The 23,372-nt window shown below is 37.8% G+C and overlaps 1 protein-coding gene across 3 annotated transcripts in view; it reads left to right on the top strand.

The window, feature by feature from the left end:
- Positions 1-22,619, top strand: part of Pitrm1 (pitrilysin metallopeptidase 1) — a 31,386-nt gene extending 8,767 nt beyond the window's left edge. For 2 of the 3 annotated variants that reach the window (XM_004854568.4, XM_004854569.4), the window contains exons 8-27: positions 1,212-1,338; positions 1,611-1,699; positions 2,609-2,737; positions 3,321-3,434; positions 3,647-3,743; positions 4,420-4,554; positions 6,076-6,214; positions 9,105-9,221; positions 11,292-11,424; positions 12,343-12,463; positions 12,591-12,667; positions 12,925-13,090; positions 13,399-13,499; positions 14,020-14,140; positions 15,084-15,143; positions 15,796-15,908; positions 19,985-20,110; positions 20,843-20,988; positions 21,768-21,870; positions 21,997-22,619. In XM_004854568.4, coding sequence (XP_004854625.2) covers positions 1,212-1,338; positions 1,611-1,699; positions 2,609-2,737; positions 3,321-3,434; positions 3,647-3,743; positions 4,420-4,554; positions 6,076-6,214; positions 9,105-9,221; positions 11,292-11,424; positions 12,343-12,463; positions 12,591-12,667; positions 12,925-13,090; positions 13,399-13,499; positions 14,020-14,140; positions 15,084-15,143; positions 15,796-15,908; positions 19,985-20,110; positions 20,843-20,988; positions 21,768-21,870; positions 21,997-22,090 — 2,308 coding nt within the window. In that variant the 3' untranslated portion in view covers positions 22,091-22,619. Of the gene's footprint in view, positions 1-1,211; positions 1,339-1,610; positions 1,700-2,608; positions 2,738-3,320; positions 3,435-3,646; positions 3,744-4,419; positions 4,555-6,075; positions 6,215-9,104; positions 9,222-11,291; positions 11,425-12,342; positions 12,464-12,590; positions 12,668-12,924; positions 13,091-13,398; positions 13,500-14,019; positions 14,141-15,083; positions 15,144-15,795; positions 15,916-19,984; positions 20,111-20,842; positions 20,989-21,767; positions 21,871-21,996 lie in introns of those variants that run through there. The other variant, XR_002398237.2, reaches the window with a different exon arrangement.
- Positions 22,620-23,372: the final 753 nt, after the last annotated feature.

Raw genomic sequence — 23,372 nt, 5'->3', positions numbered from 1 at the left:
AATCAGTTATTTTATTGGAGTTTGCTAAGTTGTCTCATTCTGTAGCTTCTACATTTATTAGCTAGATTTAATGCAAAGAAAAGCCTTCCCTCATCAACATGGGCTGTTGGAGTACCCTATAATATAGTCTGAGGGAAGAGGCAGGGCACTCAAGTTTTCCAGCTTCAGTGGGAGAAATGATTGCACTAGCTACCTCCAAGAATGACAAGAGAGGCTTCTTTCTTTTCTGTCTTTTTTGTTTTCCTGCCTTCTTTGTTTTGCTTTGTTGTTCAGTATCACTGTGACCTCATGGAAATATTTGTATATATGTATATATTTGAGCTTGTATGATCAAATGGAATCCATTTATTATTTTGATTCTCAAATTGTCCCAGCTGTGGCCCATGGAAGTTCCTCTCTGATAGTTTCTTAGACTTTAGACTTGAGTTGTTTGGTTTCTACCCCTTCCTTCTATCCCCAACTCCACATATACCCAGGCTCTTACCGAGTCGATCTTTAGCTAATCTCCTTCCACTGAGTTCTGTGATTAAGTGGAAAGGGCATTGAGAGACCAGTGTCTGAATGTCAGGAGTGCTGATTGCTACTGGCTTACCCAAACCTTGAGTGTAAAATTTGTTCCTAAATGCCTTGAGTATAAAAATTTTAAAAGATCTTTAATATATTAGTATCTTAACCTTAGCTCAGATAACTTTATATTACAGAAAAAGATCAAGTCTGCTTTGTAAGCTTTTTAAAAAAACTTCGTAAGGTTTTTAAAAATAATTCTTAAAAACCTATATACTTTGAAATTTGTAACCAAAAATCGAGGTTTAGGAAATTCTTTGCTTTTGTCTGTCAGTCTTAGATGTATTACTGTATTACTGTAGCATGGGTCATAATTTAACAAATAGGTAATTTTGTTTTTGTAATACTTTTATAGCAGATTTAAGACAAAAAAATCCATTTTTGTTGGATTTGCATTTAATTAAATACTTTTGCATGATTTGTATTTTGTTTGACCCTCTTATCCCATTAAAGGGCAAAACTTCCTTTTGGTGTTTGTAGTTAAACTAAATGAACAGAAAATATATAAAGTTCCCTTCAGTATGGCTTATTATCAGATGCAGTATACTATAAATCATTCATTACATGCAAAAAGCCATCACTGTGATTTTCTAATCGTTTATAGACTAACATATAAAATAGACTAACATATTCCCTCAAAATTTTAGGTTCTTCACTTATGGGAATTTTGAATTACAACAGCACCTGAAGCAAATACATGAAGAAGCACTGAGTAAATTTCAGAAAATTGAACCAAGTACTGTGGTGCCAGCCCAGCAGCCCTGGGATAAGCCTGTAAGTGTCCCATCCGGTTTTTACCTATATTTTTATCCTGCCTGTTAAATTCACTGAAATGAGGACTTGAACTGTTCACTAATAGGATTCTAAAATGTTGTGGACTATAGAATGTATGTAGGAGCTTTTCAAGACTAAAGAATGGTTATTTGTTTAAAAAGAAGGTGAAGTCAATGAAATCATATCTTGAATCATTTTCTATATCTGGATAACCTATGGCAATTTAAAGCCATTCAGATTCTGTCTACTTAAAGGATCTCATTGTTTTACAGAGGGAATTCCAGATAACTTGTGGCCCGGATTCACTGACTACAGATGCCTCTAAACAGACGACTGTCAGTGTTAGCTTTCTCTTACCTGAGTAAGTTTACTTTGTTAATGTTCATACATGCCAAAGAACAGAAGGAAAATAAGAAGGGTAGGATAATTTGACAGTCAAGTATAAATTAATATACAGTTAAGTTTCTGGGGGGGCTGGGGATTTAGCTCAGTGGTGCCGCCACCTGCCTTGCAACCACAAGGTCCTGAGTTTGATCCCTGGTACCAAAAAAGAAAGATTCTGGAGTCAAGCTGATTTTAAGAATAGAGAACAAAATGTCTGAAGTTTTAATTACATCTGAAATGGTTATGGGGGAAGTCATTTTTTGTAGCCATGCAGAAAAAAAGATATTTGCATTTTTATATTTGAAAAGCTCCATTCCTTCAGAGAAAAGACTACCCTAGAACAGCAATTGTTAACGTTTTTGTGGTCACAGGTTCCTTTGAGTGTAACATAAATGCTATGAACACTAGACTCAGAAAAGTATACCACTCAGTAAACTGAAATTCTAGACTTGATAGCAGCTGGGTTGGAACTCAGGTGTGAAGAAAAAGCATGTTGGTTCTGCTTGCTTCACCTGAGCTCTGGGTGCTGCCAGGTAGCTGTGTGCCTTGGACTTGTCACTCGCCTCATCTTTTGTTACTTGTCTACTTTATGTGTTGATGTTTATGTATAATTGAAACATATGCGAAAGAAATTAGGACACTTTCATATAATTAATATTTGATATGCAGTGAGACTACAGTATATGGTTTGGATTAAAAACCAGTATGTTAAAAAAAGTTCTCTTTTGTCCATATAGTTATTAAAATGCAAGAATTTCTAGTGGAACTTCAGCTTGTTTGGAAGTGAAAGAGTCTATTTAGCAGTGATTTAAAATGACATAAAAAACGGAACAGGCAATGATTCTCTTTTTTGTAACCCCGCGCCCCCTTTTTATTTCCAATGAAGCATCACTGACATTTTTGAAGCCTTCACATTAAATCTTCTGTCTTCACTCTTGATTTCTGGGCCCAATTCTCCCTTTTACAAAGCCTTAATTGAATCTGGCATTGGCACGGACTTTTCTCCTGATGTTGGGTAAGTTTTATTAGATCACTAGTTATCAGTAGGGGCAGTTTTACCCTCTCCTCTTGGGATACTTGTTAATGTGTGGGACATTTTTGGTTGTTATTAAGTGGAGGGGGTGCTGTTGGGATCTAGTGGGTGGAAGCCAGGGATGTGACTGATGGTACCATAGTACTCAGGATAGTCCACCCTCCACTGGGAGCTGTGAATTAGATTACAGTTCCAAGGACCTTTGGCAGGAAAAAACCAAAACTTTTCCAAGTTCTTGGAATATCATACTGCTCACTGTTTAAAAATCCATGTCATTAAGTATTCTTTGAAATCTTGGTGATTTTTTTGAAACTCAGCAGTTTTCAATTTCTGGATTTGTTTAAATAAGATACTGTATATTGATATTTAGAAGTATTTAAAAGTGCATGAATGTACTTTTTGCCTTATTGGATCTGAGAAGTGAATATCTGAGAACATTAAGGAACTTTTTTAGCAGGAACCTGGAGTTTAAAGTTCTTAGGTAGTTCTGATCTCTAAATAAAATTATCATAGGTGAGTGGTGAATGTGCATGGATTCTAATGCATTATATGTTTTGTATTCTAGATATAATGGCAACACCCGGGAGGCCTACTTCAGTGTTGGCCTCCAAGGGATTGCAGAGAAAGACATTCAGATTGTCAGAGACCTTGTCAACAAAACAATCCATGAAGTAGTTGAGTGAGTGTGGCTCTTTGTAATGATTTGCTTTCATCCTTCATTCATGAGTGCAGTGTGGGGAGAGGACTCAGCCTTCTTCATTGTATAGGTTTCTGTGTGGGTAATAATACAGATGTTACTTCATCTTTAGTTTAAATATTATCTCTGCTGCCTTGTGTTTCTAAAGTGTTTTGTTTCTTTTTAACATCTCAGTTACAAATTGTGTTCTTTAGGAAAGGATTTGAGAATGAACAAATTGAAGCTTTACTTCATAAAATTGAAATACAAATGAAACATCAGACTACCAACTTTGGACTTACCCTGACGTCAGTATGTGCCTTTTCAGCCACTTTGGTTTTGAATTTGTTTTTATTTTTGTAATAAGTGGTTCTTAACAGTACTGAAAATACAGATTGATATTGATAGTGGTTTTCATTGGAGCCATCAGAGTTAAACTATTTTGGATCAGATATAAATTTACTTTTACAATACATTTTTGTCTTTTTGTTTTTTTGATATCTTACATTTTTTGTGAAATAGATTTATACAGAATACTTTAAATGGATACGTATTTATGATAACTAGTAATCTGTTGGTAATTATGTTTTCTAGAAATAATTTGAACTTGTGCTTTGTATTTTATTGGAATAAAGTAGGATTAAAATGAATTTTTCCTCCAACCAAATAATGACTTAATTTTTAATACATAAATGTTTATCGTACTTTAAAATATAGAATCTAAGATCTTTGGATTTTTGGTTTTTTTGTTTGAGATGGAGTCTTGCCATGTAGTTCAGGCTGGCCTTGAACTCACAGTGATCCTTCTGCCTCAGTCTCCTTTCTGAGTTCTGGGATTTATGTGTGTGCCAACATGCCTGGCAGAATCTAGGATCTTAATAAAATATTATACCTCTGACACTTATTGGAGTAATATAGTGTTTAGGAGGTAGTACAGTGTTTGTGATATAAGATGCATTCATTAAGGGTTTAAAATTCTTTTTTCTAGTACATAGCTTCTTGCTGGAATCACGATGGGGACCCTGTGGAGCTCTTGCAGATGGGAAGTCAGTTAGCTAAATTCAGGCAGTGTCTTAAGGAGAATCCAGAGTTTTTACAAGAAAAAGTAAAACAGTACTTTAAGGTAAGAAAATTGAAGCATTTATGTCTTAACTTTGAAGTTAGATTTCAAAATATTGAAAGTAACATTAGGAACTTAATGTAAATCAATTTCTATTAATAAATGGATGACATTTTTGTTTGGCATATTATTGGGACTGCAGCCAAGGCCTTTGCATTGAGCTCTATCTGGAGCCCTTTTTAATTTCTTTTATTTTGAGATAGAGTAAGTTGTCCAGGCTAAACTCAAACTTGTGACCCCCTTGCTTCATCTTGCCTCAGCCTCCCAGAATATTTGTGCCATGACACTTGCAGTTTAAATTAATTTCTTTCCCTCTTTCTTTCTCTCTCTCTCGCTTGCTTGCTTGCTTGCTTTCTTTCTTTCTTTCTTTCTTTTTTCTTTCTTTTCTTCTTTCTTTCCCTCCCTCCGTCCCTCCCGCTCTCTCTCTTTCTTTCTTTCTTTCTTGTTTCTTTCTTTCTTTACAGTTTCTTTCTATGATGCCCAGGCTGTCCTCAAACTTGAGGCAATCCTGCTTCAACCTCCCAAATACTGGGATGACAGGCATGCAGTTTAAATTTCTGACTATATCCAGTTTAAATTTCTAACTAAAAATTTAAATGCTAACGTAATGACTTCTGTTTTTCACAATGTAATATACGTTGGTAATTGTTTTTTTATGAATATAGGTATGCATTTTTTATATGATTGAATTCTTTTGATGGTTGCTCATTTATTTTCTTAGATATCCAAGTATTGTGCTTGGATGTAATATTTCCTATTATACAGTCATTCAAAAGATAGAACCTTTTTTAAAGTATTACTGGCAAATCACATTATCTATTTTAAAAATGTGCCATTGTTTTGCACATGGGACATGATTTAATGATTTAACCTGCAGTTTCTCTTTGTAGTAAGCTTTTGTTGTGCTCTAATTCTCCTGCCTGTCTCTGTGTAGTATCACAAATGAGCATTTTGTGCATGTGTTTGTTTAGCTGTTGAAATAAATGAAAGAAGGAAGTTAAATCACCTAATATTTATTTGTGCATTAGATCAACATCTGCTTTGTCCTAATAATTTACAAAGAATTAAATAAAAATTAAGTTTTATCCTTTTAGAAGTTAATAATATAATGAACGCTAGATAGATACTTAAGTTAGAATTCTGTTATCTTTAATTTAGACTAAAATTAAAGATTTGTATTAAAAAGTGTAAGTAGTTTCTTTTTACAACCAGGAGGTAAAGAAAATGTTGACTATCAACACATTTATGGGTAAGACATAGTGACTAAATAATTAAAATTCTAACAACAGTAAAACAGCATATATGAATTTTATATTCACTACATAGCAGGTATGATTGTAAGGATTTTATATAACTTTATATTTTATACTTTAATCTGTAAAACATCCCTTGAGGTAAGTTTATTTTTGTGTTAAAAATGTTTAAATGGAACTATAGCACCAAGAACACATTTCTAGAGACTGATTTGGTATGTAGCTTTAATAAAATCTTGTTTTAACTTTTCTTTTTGCTGTGTTATTACAGAATAATCAGCATAAGCTGACTTTATCAATGAAACCAGATGACAAGTATTATGAGAAACAGTCTGAAATGGAGACAGAAAAACTAGAACAAAAAGTCAGTTCTCTCTCCCAGAATGACAAGCAACAGATCTATGAAAAAGGTTAGCTGTTTCATTTGATCCTTAATAATTCCCTACTGCTCATCCAGACCTAGTGAACTTTTTAGTTAATTAATAGTTGAAGGCAAGTATTAGTTCAAACAACTAATTCTATTGGGTACATACAGAGTTCATTTTTGGTGTAGTGGGTTCAATTATGAGATTTGACCCTATTAGAAAATTCACATTGTAGTTCACCTGGAAATCCAGGAATAACTAAAAAGAAGTAGCTTTATTAAATTTATTCATTTTACAGATTTCAAAATACTTTCCATATGCTCGCTATTATATGGCAACAAAGTTTATTCTCTGTAGCAATATATAGTTAATTGTTAGACAAATAGTATAAGTAGCATAAATTATATTTTCAGAGACGCATGTCTTAGTGAGAGCATAAAGGATTTGAGCTAGCCATGAAGCACACCAGGATGTGTGCAGGTTCTGCCTGGTAAAGACAGAAGAGGGCAGGGGTAAGTGAGGGTAGAGGGAAGCGTGTAGGGGGTCTGATACAGGAAGGAGAGGCCAAGAGGAGATCTGCTTGAGGGGGAACTGGACTAGAAGACTGGTGAGTGCATATGTCACAAGAATTAGGGAGTTAATGAACAATATAAGGGTGGTATTGTCTGGGATGTAGCTCAGTGGCACCGTGCCTGCCTTGCAAGCGCCAAGGTCCTGAGTTCAATCCCTGGTACCAAAAAAAAAAAAAAAAAAGAGCCATAAGGGTGGTATTACTCAGGATAATTTTGGGGGAACAAATGTTAGGTAAAATAAACTGCTGAAAGGCAATTAGATAACTATGTGTGATATGAAGGTCTTAGCTAAAATGGTTGATAGGAATGAAGAGAAAGTCAGATTTAGGAAACTTTGTAGAGGCTGATGGATTTAACCTAGATTAGGAAATGGATGTGGTAAAAAAGAAGGAAGACATTTAAATTAATTTTTAATCATAGGCAGTCTGGCCCCTGTGAGAAAACATTTATAAAATGTATATTTAATAACTTATTTGCAAATTTATCCAGAATATATTAAAAATTTTAAACAATTCAATGAGAAAATACAGCCTAGTTGAGAAATAGGCAGGGCTGAGGATTTAGCTCAGTGGTTTCACTGCCTGCCTTGCAAGCCCAAGGTCCTGAGTTTGATCCCCAGGAGAAAAAAAAAAAAAAGAAAGAAATGGACAAAATATTTGGACATACATTATTAAAAAGATATACTAATGAAAAATAAACACAAATTATAATATGGGAAATAATCTCATTATTTTCATAGGAAAATGCATTATTTATTAGAAAAGTACAAATTAACACCTAATACAATAGCTCAAATAAAAAATACTGAATGCCAAATGTGATCAATTATGTGAAGCAATGGATACTTTCCTGTGTTGTTGATGGGAAAGGAAAATGGTACAGCCACTTAGAAAAACAGTTTTATAATTTCTTACCATGCTAAACATGTACTTAACATAAAGCCCAGCTGTCCTACCACTGAGGGTGGAAGAAATGAAAACATATGTCCACAAAAAACTTGAAACCACCCAACTTTCCACCAACATGTATATCCGAACCAAGAAAAAAAATACTCAGCCATAAAAGGGAACAAAATAATGTATGCTCAACGTTGAATCTCAAAAGCATTATGCTAAATGAAATAAGCTAGGCACAAAAGAATACACCTTATTTTATTTGAAGCCTCAGAGATGGTAGTAGTTCCTAGAGGCCAGGAGTAGTGGGTAGGTTACCTACAAAGGGGCACGAGGGAACTTTGTGGCATGTTTTCCTACTCGCTGTGAGAGCACATGATCACCCAACAGTCCATGCAGACGTGGACTTTGGGGCTCAGTGAGCATCTGATGTATATCTCTCCCTACAAGTACCCACAGTAAAGTAAAAGCTGAACCTGCCCTCAACCCCCTGCTCTTTAGGCCCATGCTCAGGAACAGCAACCATCATCAGCAACAGTTCTACTCCCTGTAGAACTGAATTCTGCTCTTCCTTAAGTGAGCCCAGCAGAAATCCAGAGTATTCAGAATTGTGATTGGGAGTTAAAATAACCACTCAGCACAGCTCTTCCCAATGAACCATTTCTGTGAACTAATAAATTTGTGTATTTGTGTGACAGAATTTTAAACCATGAAGTCTTTACAGAAGCATCATTTAGGTTTTTTCTGAAAAACAAAACAAAATAAAAAGCAAAAACATCATAGGCCTTTTAGATTCTCTCTTCCAAAAGACTGGTTCTAGGGAGTAATTCCCCAAAGGAGGAGCTTCTTCCCTCTGATTAGATGAATGGATCATCCAGGCTAGGAAATGTTTTTAAAAACATTGCTATCATTTGTGAAATAGATGTGGTGACACAAGGATTTTGTTCACATAAATGAAAATGATATAGAACACAAGTACAAAAGTCATTAAATTCAGTCCAGCACGAAATGGTTTGAAGACTCTGAAAACAAGTCTGGTCTATCCAATATAAATTTTTTTTTGCCTTGTTTTTTTTTTCTTTTTTTTGGTACCGGGGATCGAACTTGGGTCCTTGCGCTTGTGAGGCAGGTGCCGGAACCGCTGAGCTAAATCCCCAGCCCTTATCCAATATAAAATTTGGAGGGATAGAGGGGAAACTGAGCAAAATGCCATTGCTTTGCAAAAGTCTTCTGTCTAAATAATTGAGGACTGGGAATTAGAATAAGGGACCCCTGCTGAGCAGATATGACTGGTTCTAAACCTGGGTGCTGGGAAATGACAGCAGTCAATGTTTGCCCAGTACTTGGGTGGGGGTGGTGAATTTTGAATGTAATCTTGTAATTTTAATGTAATCTTGATATCAGAGGGAAGATGAATTGTATAAGACCTTTTAATTCTAGCCTTGAGTGTTTGTTTTCTCTTTTCCTTAGGCTTAGAATTACGGGACCAGCAGAGTAAACCTCAAGATGCCTCCTGTCTCCCAGCATTAAAAGTCTTGGACATTGAGCCCACCATGCCCTTCACTGAGGTGGAGGTGGCCTTAGCAGGTCACTGTCAACATTCATTTACTTTCTTTCTTTTTTTTTTTCTTTTCCATACCAGGAATTGAACTCAGGACCTTGCTCTTGCCAGGCAGGCTTGGTGCCCCTGAGCTAAATCCCCAGACCTATCAACATTCATTTTCTTGGGTGTCTGGGTTCCTTGGTTAAGTTAAACATCAGTTTCCACAGGAGAAGTAGAGTTGTGTTTACATGTTTTCCTGAAAACATTTGAGCATCCCTATTTATAGTCTTGGTCCTTGTATCTCATATAAATTGTTTTTACGCATAAGAACCTGGCTTTCTTTTCCTGTGAGTGGACTTGATGTGGCTCTGAAACTTGCTGCTTCTAGAATCAGATGAGTATTTTGGGTTATGCTATGGCCATATTAAACATGGCTTTTCAAAGGCTATAGGCATCCTCTGACTCTGTGCTCAAAGTAACTCATCTGTCAGTATAGGAGAGAGGAAGTGGAGGGATAAATGCCTCACATAGTTTAGATATAGATGAGTTGTAGATGACAGAATGTGAAAGGGAGCCAGAGGTTGCTTTTAGCCTGGTATCTCATCCCCGTGCTTTGTTCTATAGTGTGTCGTTGCTTTTGAGTTCTTGAAGTTGCTTAATTTTACTTTAGCTGTTGATTGGTAGCCTGAGAGATACATGACTCTGGAATAGCGTTAACCCAGAAAGTGTTGATGTTGAACTTCAAGAGGGTCTGACTGGTGCTGTTGATATGAGCACAGTGTTGCACTTTGATGTGCACCATTAGGATAGGACTTTAGATTGCAGCTGAGGACCGCCTCTGAAGCATCTCTAGCCAGACTTTTATTTTTTTGGTACTGGGGATCGAACTCAGGACCTTGCACTTGCGAGGCAGGTGGTGGAACCACTGAGCTAAATCCCCAGCCCCAGACTTTTATTTTTTAACAGTGCTTGTACTATCTAGTATGTCTAAGGTATTTGTCTAAGGTATTTGTATATGTATGCGTATGCACACAAAAGTGTGTGTGTGCACCTATATGTGAGCATGAGTGAAATGAGAAAATTCTTTTGGAAATGGAGATTAACTCTGTTTTTGTTTTTTTTTTGTACTGAAGATTGAACCCAGGGTTTTATACTTAGCCACATCCCCAGCCTTGTTATTTTTAATTTTTGTGACAGAGTCTTGCTAAATTGCCCAGGCTGGCCATTAACTTACCACCCTCTTGCCTCAGCCTCCCCCAGTGCTGGGATTGCAGGTATGTGCCCCCATACTTCGATCCCACTGATCTTTAAATCACCTACATTTTTAATTTATTTGTGAATGTCATTAAGTGTTCATTAAAAGAATTAGTGGAGATAAAGCAGTAATCAACAAATGCTTCAGTCCCTTTTCAGGGTTAGAGCACTGTAGGTAGTGATATACAAAATAGAATCCATAATAATATCTACAGCAGCCCTCAAGAGACTTGGAGATGCCCTGAGGCCACAGGGTTCAAAGAGCATTAGAGAATATTGTACTGGGGACTGCGTAGGGCTCTGTGGAGGATGAGGTAGTAAGCTGTATGCCTGAGGGCAGGCAGGAGTCACTGGGGAAGTGGTTGGTATTAGAGTTGGTGACACAGCAGGGTCAGATGTGGGAGTGACCTGCTCAGGTCCATAGAGATTAAAATGAGGGTTGGAGTAAAGGTAGGTGGGGTGGGTAGGGGGGGATTTAGAACCAGCTGGAATGCTGGTGTAATCAGTCATGAAACCAGAAGAATGTGACTATTTCATTCTTGTTCTTCAGAAAGCAGGGATAACATAGTTATTGACTCTTTCAATTTTTTTTATCGTAATGAAAGTATAATAGAAAAACTTATATAAACTATAGCAAGTGAATAGTATTTTTCTGTTAATAAATTTTAAACCTCCATCCTTGAAAAGCATTAGCATCATTTCTTTTTTTTTTTGGTACCAGGGATCGAACTCAGGTCCTTGCACTTGTGAAGCAGGCTGCGAAACCACTGAGCTAAATCCCTGGCCCAACATCATTTCTTAAATTTTAAAAATGATAAAAAATTTATTGGTTAAAAAATGATTCACTTTTGTTTTTCTAGCTGGAGAAATCCCTGTGCAGTACTGTGCCCAGCCCACCAACGGCGTGGTGTATTTCCGAGCCTTTTCTAATTTAAACACACTTTCCGAGGAGCTGAAGCCCTATGTGCCTCTCTTCTGCACTGTCCTTACCAAGTGAGAGTCTTAGATGTGGAACAGATACTCAGCTATGTGATTCAACACAGCTTTATATGCCACTAATATATATGTTTTGTGTGGAAAATATATATATATATTGTTTTAATGCATCAGTAGTAATCACCTTTCAGTGAATTATTTTACTTTCAAAACTTAGTGTTGTTACAGTATGTAAGTGTATCATATTTGTTTGGAATTTGTTTTCCTATGGAAATTATATTTTCTTACTCTTTCCTGAATCTAGGGAGTTAGGTAACACATGCATCTGTGGCAACAATATTGATCTATGAAGATTTTGAGAAGGAATAATTGTGTTCAATCAGGAAACACACCTCATGTGTTAGGAGCCTTGTTGAGAAAGTTTCTTCTAAAAACATTGATGCTGAGAGGATGTTTTGCTTTTCTTAAAAACTTATGAAAGCTTAACCACTTTCCCCTCCCAAGGCATACCAGATACTTCAGCAAATGAAGTATGTGTCAGAATGTTTTAGAAGTGGAAAATAGAGAATACTCACAAAACCTTTAGAAGCTTAGGGCTGGGAAAGCATTTTTTTTTTTTTGGTACTGGGGATCGAACTCGGGCACCTTACGCTTACGAGGCAGGCGCTGGAACCACTGAGCTAAATCCCCAGCCCTGGGAAAGCATATTTAGAATTTGACTTGTAGTGCTGGACGCTGGCTGCCTAAGTGAGAACTAGTTCTGCCTTGGGGGGAGGGCATAGGAGCAACGTATAGGGTGTCAGTGCCAAAAGATGTTTGGACTCTATAACCTTTGAAGTATAAAAAGAGAGGTTTTGAAATTGTAGTTAATGAATATACATATGTATTTATAAATAACTTATAATGATGCAGTTTTAAAAATGACATGATACAAATTGCCTTGGTTATTCAGGAAGTATTTCTTTGCTCTGTCAGACTGGGCTGCGGCAATCTTAACTATAGAGAACAAGCTCAGCAAATAGAACTGAAGACTGGAGGCATGACCGTTTCTCCCCAGGTGCTACCTGACGAGTCACATCTGGACACCTATGAGCAGGTAGCCTTTTATTTCTAGACCATAGCTATAGTGGAAGGTTTGTTTCTAGTGTGTCTTTTTTTTTTTCTTTCAAATTATGCCATAATTAATTTTTTTCTTTTGTATTTTTTTTCCTTTCATGATTTAGGGTGTACTTTTTTCATCTCTCTGCCTGGATCGAAACCTACCTGACATGATGCATCTGTGGACTGAGATATTTAACCAGTAACTTTATTTACCAAAGATGTTTATGGTTGGGATGTATCAGAGATCTAGTTCTGAGAAGCTCTGAAATGTTTTCAAAGTAGATTTTACTCACTTGTTGCTTGTTGGTTTCTGATTTTACTTATAATTTCTGTGGGCTTGTAAAATATCTAAGGATATTGAAATAGTCTGAAAACTTAAACGTAATAAATTTACTATGATATTGAAGGGGCCATGGATGGGTCTCAAGAAATTTATTGTATTTTTCTCTTCCATAGCCCATCCTTTGAAGAAGAAGAGCACTTCAAAGTGTTAGTTAAGATGACTGCACAGGAGCTCTCAAATGGGATTCCAGACTCTGGCCATGTCTACGCATCCCTTAGAGCAAGCAAGACCCTTACACCTGTGGGGGACTTACAGGAGACCTTCAGTGGGATGGATCAGGTGGGCTTGGGGAGGCATGCTATTTTGGTTTAATTGGAACTTCTGGAGTTGCTACTGTTCTCTGGTGATAAGTCATTTCCATCAGAAGAGCTAATTTTCTAATAGACCAAATTTCATGAGGAAAAATTACTCCTCTTTTTGCTACCCCTACCCCAGTACTACCTCTTCCTCTGCTGACATTTACAGTGCATCAGTATAAAATCAGATCATGTTTCTTGTTCAAGTGGGATTCTTTTATCAGGAATGTTTGATTTTCAGAATGAAAGAATCTGTGATCTTGATCTGTGTGTTTGATTCCATTGGTTCAGGTGAGGTTGATGAAGAGAATTGCAGAAATGACAGACATCACACCGGTCCTGAAAATGTTCCCACGGGTCAAGAAACATCTATTAAAATGTGATAATTTGAGGTGTGTTCATGATTTGTTTCTAGACAAAGGTCTTATGATTCCATTTTGTTGACTAGTCTTTAGATACAATACTTTCACTGAATTTATAATTGTATAAACTTCCAAGACTGAAAAAAATATTTAATGTAGATGTTATAGAATTGATTCTAGACTTAAAATGTTGTAGTAAACTAAGAAATTGTGTTGGCAGATCTTAGTATGCTCTTTATTCTCTATGTCCTTCAGAAGAACACAGAATTTAGAGGCGGAAACACCATCTTTATATCTTAATGGCTATTTATTAGCTGCAACACATTGAAATATGTGATATCTTTCATAATTTGAATGCGCTGTGGAGAAGTAAGACAGCTGCATGTTTCCACATTTGGATACCATTTAAAAAAATTTTTTTTGAACATTATTTTATACAAAAGCAATATGTTATTTGCTTCTTGTGTTATCTATATAAAATATGATGAATTAGTAAAATAGTGTTTCATTTTTGTAATGATGGTTTTATTAACCATGATTATTTAAGCAGATGTTCAGTGAATGCTACTCCTCACCAGATGTCTCAGGCAGAAAAAGAGGTAGAAAACTTCATTAGAAGCCTTCCTAGAAGTAAGAAGGAACGGAAACCTGTCCGTCCGCATGTGATTGAGGTAAAACACTAATCACAAAGGTGGTTGTCATTGAGCACTGCAGACACCAGGTGTAGTTTTTATTTTTTACATGTATTTATTTATTTAATTCTTAAAACCATCCACTGTGGAGGTATTAGTACACCATTACATACACGAGAACTTAGGTACAGGAGGATTAGGTAACTTTTCTAGCACTGGACTAGTTAAGTGAATTCAAACCTCTGGTGTTTGGCCTTAGATCCAGTGCTCCTTTATTGTTACTTATGCCTTGTAGTGAATAGTCTCCTAATTAGAGAAAATAGTCTTTGACTTGGGGTATGGTAGTATGAAAATAGCCCAAAACAGTGATATGATGAGACCTCTTGCTGTTTGTTAGGCTTTGGAAGACGGATGGCAAAAATCCTTTTCACTGTGACTCACTAATTTTTGGATTTTTCTCTAGAACAATATCAGTTATTAGTAATCTAATCAATTTGATCAGTTTACAAAGTTGATTTTAGTCTGATTCACAGCATCAGTAGAGAAGCCTTCTCAGTGGAGAATGTTGGTGGTTTGCAGATTTTGCAGGAATTTCTGTTTTTTCTCTGTTGCTGTTCTCATGTCCTTCCTCCATTTGTGGAATGGTCTCCCCCAACTCCTCAATCTCTTAACCTTTGTGTGAGTAGAGGCCTTGAGGAAGTGGCCTGTTTGTTCTGGATGCAGTTTTCTGACTAGAAAGTATAAGAGAAGGAAAGTTTAAAGTATTTTTCTCTGTGAACTATATTACCTTTCATTGACTACCTGAAAAATTTATAAGAAAATTTCACTTCTTTAATACCTTTAAAATCTTGTTATATAAAATAAGCAAATCTGCCCTAATCCTTGTCATTAACTCTGTGAATTTTATAAAACTCATACTTTTCTTATCTACTTTAAGTGAGCTTTGTATTTTCCTCATTTCTCTTGGAAACACTGTTTACAGAAACCCGTACCCAGTGGCTTTGGTGCTGATGGCTCCCAGATGATAAGAAAGCTGATCACAGTAAGTGACCATGGTATATCTGGCTTCAGAGTAAACTGTGTTTGTTCCTTCGTGCCTTGTGTCCAATCACCCTCTGTGACTGTTCCTCCATCTGAGCCATTCCTGGGGCCAAGCTATGTTCTTAGAATGAAGTTAGTTGCATTTTCTCACTGCCACCCTGAGCCTTTTCTCTGAGACAGTGCTGAGCGAGTGCCCTGTTGGTCCTTGTGGTTAGGAGGACACTTGTTATTCCATGTGGTCACCTTACCTTGTCATTTACCTTCATGTTAAAGTGGCTTGAATCCTGTCAGTCCACCCCCAGGTGAGCAGTGGGATGGATCCCTTTCTCCTTACTCAGCTTTCACAATGGTGCCCTTTGGCCAGGTTCATCAGCCTGTGGCACTCAAACATGTTCCAGAGAATTGATCACAGTGCATGCGATGGGGAATGAGATGTTTAATCATCACTTTAATTTTGGAATCTCTTGTGTCCATTTTGAAGTTAAATATTGTATGAAATGACATAATTGTAGTGCCTTGCTTTTAAACAGAAGTGCCAGCGCTAGTGATTCCCACAGGAAGCAGATAATCTGATAGTATTTATGCATTTTAGCACCTGTGGGCTGTGTTGGGTTTGTGTAGTCTGGTCTGACCCATGTACCTTTGTCCCTCAGGAGCCCACTTTCAAACCCTGGCAGATGAAGACACATCTCTTGATGCCTTTCCCAGTGAATTATATTGGTGAATGTGTCAGAACTGTCCCCTACGCACATCCAGACCATGCCAGGTAAGAGGTGAGTTTGTACAGCATGTCAGAAAGTGGAAAGGGATTTTTTTTTCTTTTGGTACCGGGGATCGAACTCGGGACCTTGCACTTGTGAGGCAGGTGGTGGAACCACTGAGCTAAATCCCCGGTCCCAGGGATGTTTTTATTACAGAAAGTTCTTGTAACTTTGTTGGACTCTGAGCTAGGTGATTCTAATCTATCACCTGCAGGGTCTGGCTCTGACCAAGCTGAACCTAGTCAGCAAGAAGTTCTATGGCGAAAACTTAAAGTACATCCTAAATAGTCTGTAAACGACAAAGCCTTTCTGGACAAAATGCCCAACATCATGACTAGTTATTTTTGTTTTTTTTAAATTTTCAAATTTTTAAAAATTTATTTATTTATTTAATTTTTTTTGGTACTAGGGATTGAACTCAGGTCCTTGCACTTGTGCAGCAGATGGCAAAACCACTGAGCTAAATCCCTGGCCCTTATTTTAAAATTTTTAAAAATTTTTATTAAATTTTATTTTACCCATTCCTCCCAACTCCCTCCCCTCCCTGTGTATAAAAGCTTTGTTTCCATTTTTACCTTCTATTTTCACTTATTTTCTTGTCCCTTCCTTTCTTCCTCCCTCCTCCCTTGTTCTCCTTCATATTTGAACACTCTTCCCATTTCTCAACATCCATTATACATTTCAGTCCTTATTTCCACTTTCGGTTTCTCACACCACAGAAACAATGCAGTATTTAAACGTGTGTCTGATTTATTTCACTTAAGAGTATGGTCTCAAGGTCCATCCATTTAGCTGTAAATGTCTGAAATCCTTCTTTATGGCAGAGTAGTACTCCATTGTATAAAAAACCCACATCTTCTTTATCTACTCATTAGTTGATGGGTCTTTGGGCTGTTTCCAAGATTTAGCTGTTACAAACTTTGCTGGTATAAACATGGATGTGCATATATTGCTGTGGTATGATGCTTTTAATTCTCTCAGGAAGATACCAAGAAGTGGTATAGCTGGGTCAAGTGGAACCTCTAGTTTTAGTTTTTGGAGAAATCACACTGATTTCCACAGTGGCTGCACCAGTCTATGCTTCCATCAACAGTAGAGAAGGGTTCTTTTTTTCCCACAGTCCCTCCAGCATTTGCTATTGGTTGATTTCTTGATAGCAGCCATTCTTTCTGGAGTGAGATGGAATCTCAGCATTTTCATTTTCATTTTATGAATGACCAGTGATATTGAACATTTTTTCATATATTTATTTGCCATTTCTAATTCTTTATCTGAGAACTCAGTGTCTTTTTATTTTAGATGCCCATTTTTGCATTGGGTCTCTAAATTTGGGGGCTCTGATTTTTTTGGGTTTTTTATATATTCTAGATAATAGTCCTTTATCTGAATAGCTGGTAAAATTTTTTCCCACATTGTGGGTTGTCTCTTCAATCTGTTGGTGGTTTCTCTTGTGCAAAGCTTTTTAATAAGATGAGGTCCCCCCCCAAAAAAAAGATGAGGTCCCAGTTGTTGATTCTTTGTAGTATTTCCTGTGCAGTCTGGGTTTTGTTCATGAAATCTTTGCTTAATCCCGTGTCCTCAAGCGTTCTACCTATTCTCTCTTCCAGCAGATTTATTATTTCTGTTTTAATATTTAGATCTGTGATCCATTTTGATTTTAGGTTAGTGCATGGTGAAAGTTATGGGTCTAGTTTCAGTCTTCGGCATGTGGAAAGCCAGTTTTTCCAGCACCATTTATTAAAGAGGCTGTCTTTCTTCCAGTGAAGGTGTTTGGCTCCTTTGTCAAAGATAAGGTAGTTGAGTATGTCTGGAGTTGCTTCTATATCCTCTGATGACTAGTTATTTTGGTAAACAGTTTATATCCCTGAAGAAGTTCTGTAAACAACACAGAAACCAATGAACCTAACAGTATCTCCTTTCAAAATACCCTATTTACTCGTCATTTGTAGGTTGAAAAATGCATAAAATAAGGCTTGAGACTTTCTGGTACATGTGGCAGACTGAACCCATGTGCTTTCATTTGAACTTCCAGTAACCTCACAGAGTGTCATCAAAGACTTGAACAAAGCATAGAGCACAAGGGAAAAAATGAAATGGTGTGCAGGAGTGTGGAGAAAAGGGAGAGAGCTAAAGGAGAAAGCCAAGTTTCCTGCACAGCCCGAGAAGACAGGAACAGAGACAGATGTGTCTCTGAAAGCATGTTGCGGGGTAAGGCTGTAACGGGAGGTGCTTTCTAAGTTCCTCCATGGAGTAGTTGGACTCCCTGTTCTCCCTACCTAAGGCAGACACTAAGAGAGGCCCTGGGTTGAGTGGCCTGACTGAGAGGGTGCTGGAACACCCTGGAGGGAGGGAGAACTAGACAAAGCCCAGGAGCTAAGCAGATAAAGAGAGGTAGTTTTGAGGTAGAAAAATACTTTAAAATGTGGCTTATTTAGCATATCAGTTTATTTTGTATTTGTGGAAAATAAACATTTCTTTATGTGTCATCAAGAATGGTGATATAGCCAGGCTTGGTGATGCACACCTATAATCCTAGCTCTGGGAGGCTGAGGCAGGAGGATCTCTGCGAGTTGGAGACTAGCCTAGGCTACATAGTGAGTTCAAGGCCAGTCTGAACTACATAGTGAGACCTTGTGTCAAAAAAAAAAAAAAAAAGGTGGGATATATATCTCTACTACTCTGTAGGAAAATACAGATTTAAAACACCAAAGTATTATAAGATACCATGGATAATGGTATTATAGAACTTACTTCCCTTTATGTTTTTCAACAATGAACATGTATTTTTTTTGTCATAAAATTAATAGAAAATTTTCAAGAAAAATAATAGATAGATAGATGAAGTTACAGTCCTTGATATAAGTGTGGGGCCTCCTTTCTCCAGGGGCTGGGTGTTCTACACCTGATGGTTGTCAGCTGGGGGACAGAGCCTCGAGCCATCCTAATCACCAGCCCCTTGCATGATGGGCTTGCCCTGAAAAACCCAGAAGAGACCATTGTGACATTGCCCACCACAGTCTTAGGAACAGGCTTTTATCTGTTCTTTCATTTGGTTTCTTATCTGGCTTGTTGTAGCATTTTCATCTTGTAAAGAAGTTGCTGCAAGTGGGGATCAGGGACTGAGTTTCACCACAGGAAGAATTAACAGAGCTTTGCCTTTGCTGAAGACTTCAGGGCCATGGCATCAGGGCATAAAGATAGGGTTTGGTTTGATCTTCAGCCATGCTAATATGTTTCCTAGAACCTTCTTTTTTCCAGAGGATCAGCTATTACACATTCACATTTGAAGGCAGCAGGAAATTTTGTAATACTAGAAATTTGCTTTGATGAAGTATACTGTGTGTGTTTTTGTACAGAGGACACCTATAAAAAAATCTATCCAAGAGATTCTGATGTGGGCCATTTAAATAAATGATCATGTATATTTTTCCCTTCACATTAAAAACTAGTAACCTCTTTTTACTTTATCAGATTAAAAAAACGCCACATGTGTAACAAGTTGAGATATATAGAGGTATTTAAAGGAAAAGTTGATATTCCTTCTCTACCACCCCTCCCTTACAACCCGTGATCCAGTCAGAAAATTGTTCTTTCTCACATTCTTATTTTGTTTTTGTTCACTACAAAAAAGTGTTTGTGTTTGTATGGGGTCCATGATTATACAGTTGTCTCTCAGTATTCTCGGTAGGCCAGTTCTAGGACCCCACACAGATAACCAAACCTGAGGATGCTTCCATCCTGTGTATAAAATAGCATGGTACTGTTTTAAACCTCCTTCAGTCCCCTTTAAATCATGTTTATATTGCTTATAATACCTAATATAGTATAAATACAATGCAAATAGTTATTACACTATATTGTTTAGGTAATAATGAGGAAAACTGTTTAGTATGTTGCATTTAAAAAAATTTCTTTGATTTGTGCTCGAATCCACAGATGTAGAAACTATATCGTACTTTACAACTTGATTTTTGTTTTCACTTAATTATACTCTCAACGTCTCTGATTACTTTGTATTATATGTAATACTTCCCATTAGCTATGTTGTTTTTAACCTGTGCTTTTTAATCCTTAATTTCAGCCTTAAGATTCTTGCCCGTTTGATGACTGCTAAATTCTTGCATACAGAAATTCGAGAAAAAGGGGGTGCTTATGGTGGAGGTGCTAAACTCGGCTATAATGGAATTTTCACATTTTACTCCTATAGGTGAGTTGTAATTTTCACTATTTCACATGTGAATGTACACACATCATCTCACTTCTAGTCATTGGGTCTATAATTCTTAAATTTTCTGAGGTCCTCCTGCCTGAAGACATGTATCCTAACACCCAAGAGTGAACTGTTTGTTGCCACTCTGAGACAGTTCTCCATGTCCCAGCTGCCTTGAGTTCTGTCACATCCGAGCTGTATCTGTCTCGGGAGCCATGATTAGACAAGGTGGATGAACCAGAACATAGGTCCTTTCTTGCATTCCCCGAGAAGCTGTCTTCAGCCCTGTGTCAGTGTGCAGAAAGGGATAGGAGGGTTTTCTCAGAAACTGGTCCCACATATGGGTAATCTCTAGACTATTCTGAATGTATTTTGTGGAAGTAAGGGTTTTGGTTTAACCTTTAGCTTTCCCAGGATCTTCCATAATTTCATCTTTATGCTGATTTTCCTCCATCAATGTGGTGTCCTCTTGTGAGGAAAACCACAGAAGCATGTATTTAAGTAATCTGGTGATGAAGCTGGGGAGATAGACCAGGTTACTAAGTAGAGTTGAGAGATTTCTGTGGTGAGAATGAAATTTGTGCAAAGTTACTGCTTTTGTCAGTGAGCTTTTTGGAGTATGGAGTTAAAATGGACCCATTAACAGACATGTTGAAGAACTATTGATACCTGTTTGTTATTGTCTTCTCACTGGTAAAATACTTGAATATTACACTCTTGGTTTTCCAGGGACCCAAATTCAATAGAAACACTCCAGTCTTTTGAGAAGGCTGTTGACTGGGCTAAATCTGGAAACTTCACACAGCAGGACATCGATGAAGCCAAACTTTCCATTTTCTCTGCTGTAGATGCTCCTGTTGCTCCTTCAGACAAAGGTATTTTGAGTAAATGAATCTTGATACACAGTATTATCAGACAGTGCCACATACAGTTTTCTGAGTAATTGCTTCTTGGCATGAGTGGACCACAAGCAGCAACTGTCCTGTTTCAGTTTTTCTCATTTCTCTGTCCTGCTTTGTGATAGGATTTTCACGTTTGGCCACTTAAAAATATGACCTTGAAAACAGTCAAGGACACCAGCCAGGCGTGGTGGTGCACGCCCATAATCCCAGCACTCAGGAGGCAGAGGCAGGAGGATCTCTTTGAGATTGAGGCCAGCCTGGGCTACATAGTGAGTTCAAGGCCAGCCTGCACTACAAAATGAGACCATGTCTCAAAAAACCAAAAAAAAAAAAAAAAAGCCGCCTGATGTTTGCCATTTCAAATGAATTGAATCATAGCATCTCAGAACCTGAATAATCTGAGGCCCAGTGAAGCCAAATGGCTGGCCCTCGGTGCTAAAGCTTGCCAGTTGAAGGAGAGCATTTTGACATGGTATGGGAATGGCCACATCATTATGCAGTGCCACTTCTGTTCACAATGTTATTACGTAGTCCGGAATCTCAACCATACTCTGAGAGTGGGAGTCTATAGGAGTGGGCGTGCAACTCCTGCAGGAAGTGGAGGTCAAGGTTTGCTCTCTTTGGGCGTCCAAACCCTTTTATTGAAACGTGCCGAAAGTGACAGTGTCAGTGTCCCAGTTGAAGCACAGACACCCATGTGCAGGCCATCTCCCAGCCAGCTTTTCCAGCTGTGTCTGTGCTTTCACTTTTAGGATTGGACCACTTCTTACACGGCCTCTCCAATGAGATGAAGCAGATGCACAGGGAGCAGCTCTTTGCCGTCAGCCTCGACAGTCTCACTGCTGTGAGCGACAAGTAAGTATGTGTGAAGGGCCTTCATGTGCTCAGTGAGGGACAGTGAAACTCAGACATGAAGATGCCCTGTGGACCTTAGAAATGCTTCATGTGGAAAACATTTCTCATTCATGGTCTTCCTTCCAGGTACCTTGGAGTTGGGAAGAGCACACATGGATTGGCTATAGTTGGACCAGAGAATGAGAAAATTTCAAAGGACCCATCGTGGATAGTAAAATAGCTGGTCACAAGCGCTTCTGACTGTACTCAGGAACGTAGCCTCTTAAAAATTAAGCCTGTCAGTTAACTTCAACTTGAAATATCAGAAATGTTACTGTTTTTTCCAAAAATCATGTCTTTCTTAAAATTTGACCAAAGGTATTAACTAGTAAGTTAGACAAAAACTTTTTATCTTAAGGAAATACAGAGCCTGAAAAAGCTAAATGAAATAATAATGCATTAAATGCCAAATATAAACAAAATGTAATTTTAAAACTTATGAATCCTAGAACATGTATTTTAAAAATGAAAGTCAACTCTGACCTGTGATTTAGTTATTTTAAATGTTTTGCTAAAGTAGTCTGTGTTAGGGTCTTTATTTTAAAAAATGAGTAAAAGTTCCAGCAGTTGCCTGGCATGATGTATAAGAGGTGTGTTTGTACCACAGACCTGCAGAAAAGTCTGCCCAACAGATGGGAGTTGAACAGGGCAGCCCAGCGGGGATGCATCTCAAGTAGGTGTGTTTGGTTAATAAATTTGAGCTTTTCCCATTTTGTTTTCACTGAGCCAAAAAACTTCTCAGTACCAGCTGTTCCTTTATCATTTTCTTCCCATATTTCCCATATAGAACTTATTTTTGATCATCCCTTCCCTCTCCTTTATATAATGCTTTCCCCCATTTCTGGGACACAGATGTTTTGGAGACTAGATCTGAGAGCACATAGGCTCGAGAAGAGGCAGAGATGCTTCTGCATGCAGAGTGAACACCCGTCGGTTCAGGGACTGTCACCTAGGATTTCACCATCCTTCCCCATTAACAGCATGTCCGAATCCTCTGTAGAGTTTGAATTCAGGCCCCACCAGCACCATGACTGTCTTGGTCTGGAGGAGATGCTAGATGTCTGATTCTTTTTAAAACCCCCCTTGATAGCTGTAATGTACAGCTTGGATCGAAAGAAATCAAGAGACTGTAAGATACCTTATTCTTAGGGCTCATGTTCATGTTTCTCATTTTTGATCTATGCCTTGTTTCATGTGTGCTTGGAGTTATGTGACCTTACCTACCTGTGTGGTCATCACTGCCACAGCTGGTCCTGTGCTCAGGTGTCCTAGCTCAGGGCTGTTCTCCAGAAGGGGAGTTCCATGTGTACTTAGTGTGACAGTTGCTATTTGTCAAAGCATTCTTTTTTTTTTTTTTGGTATGGGGGATTGAACTCTGGTCCTTGCGCTTGCAAGGCAGGTGGCAGAACCACTGAGCTAAATCCCCGGCCCTGTCAAAACATTCTTTTTTATTTCTTTCATGA

This window comes from Heterocephalus glaber, unplaced genomic scaffold (assembly GCF_053883595.1).
Source record: "Heterocephalus glaber isolate CG9 unplaced genomic scaffold, H.glaber_assembly_v1.0 deba00001472, whole genome shotgun sequence".
Taxonomy (NCBI): Eukaryota; Metazoa; Chordata; class Mammalia; order Rodentia; family Bathyergidae; genus Heterocephalus; species Heterocephalus glaber.
The sequence above is the reverse complement of the archived record's forward strand: the minus strand, read 5'-3'. Positions and strand labels throughout refer to the sequence as shown.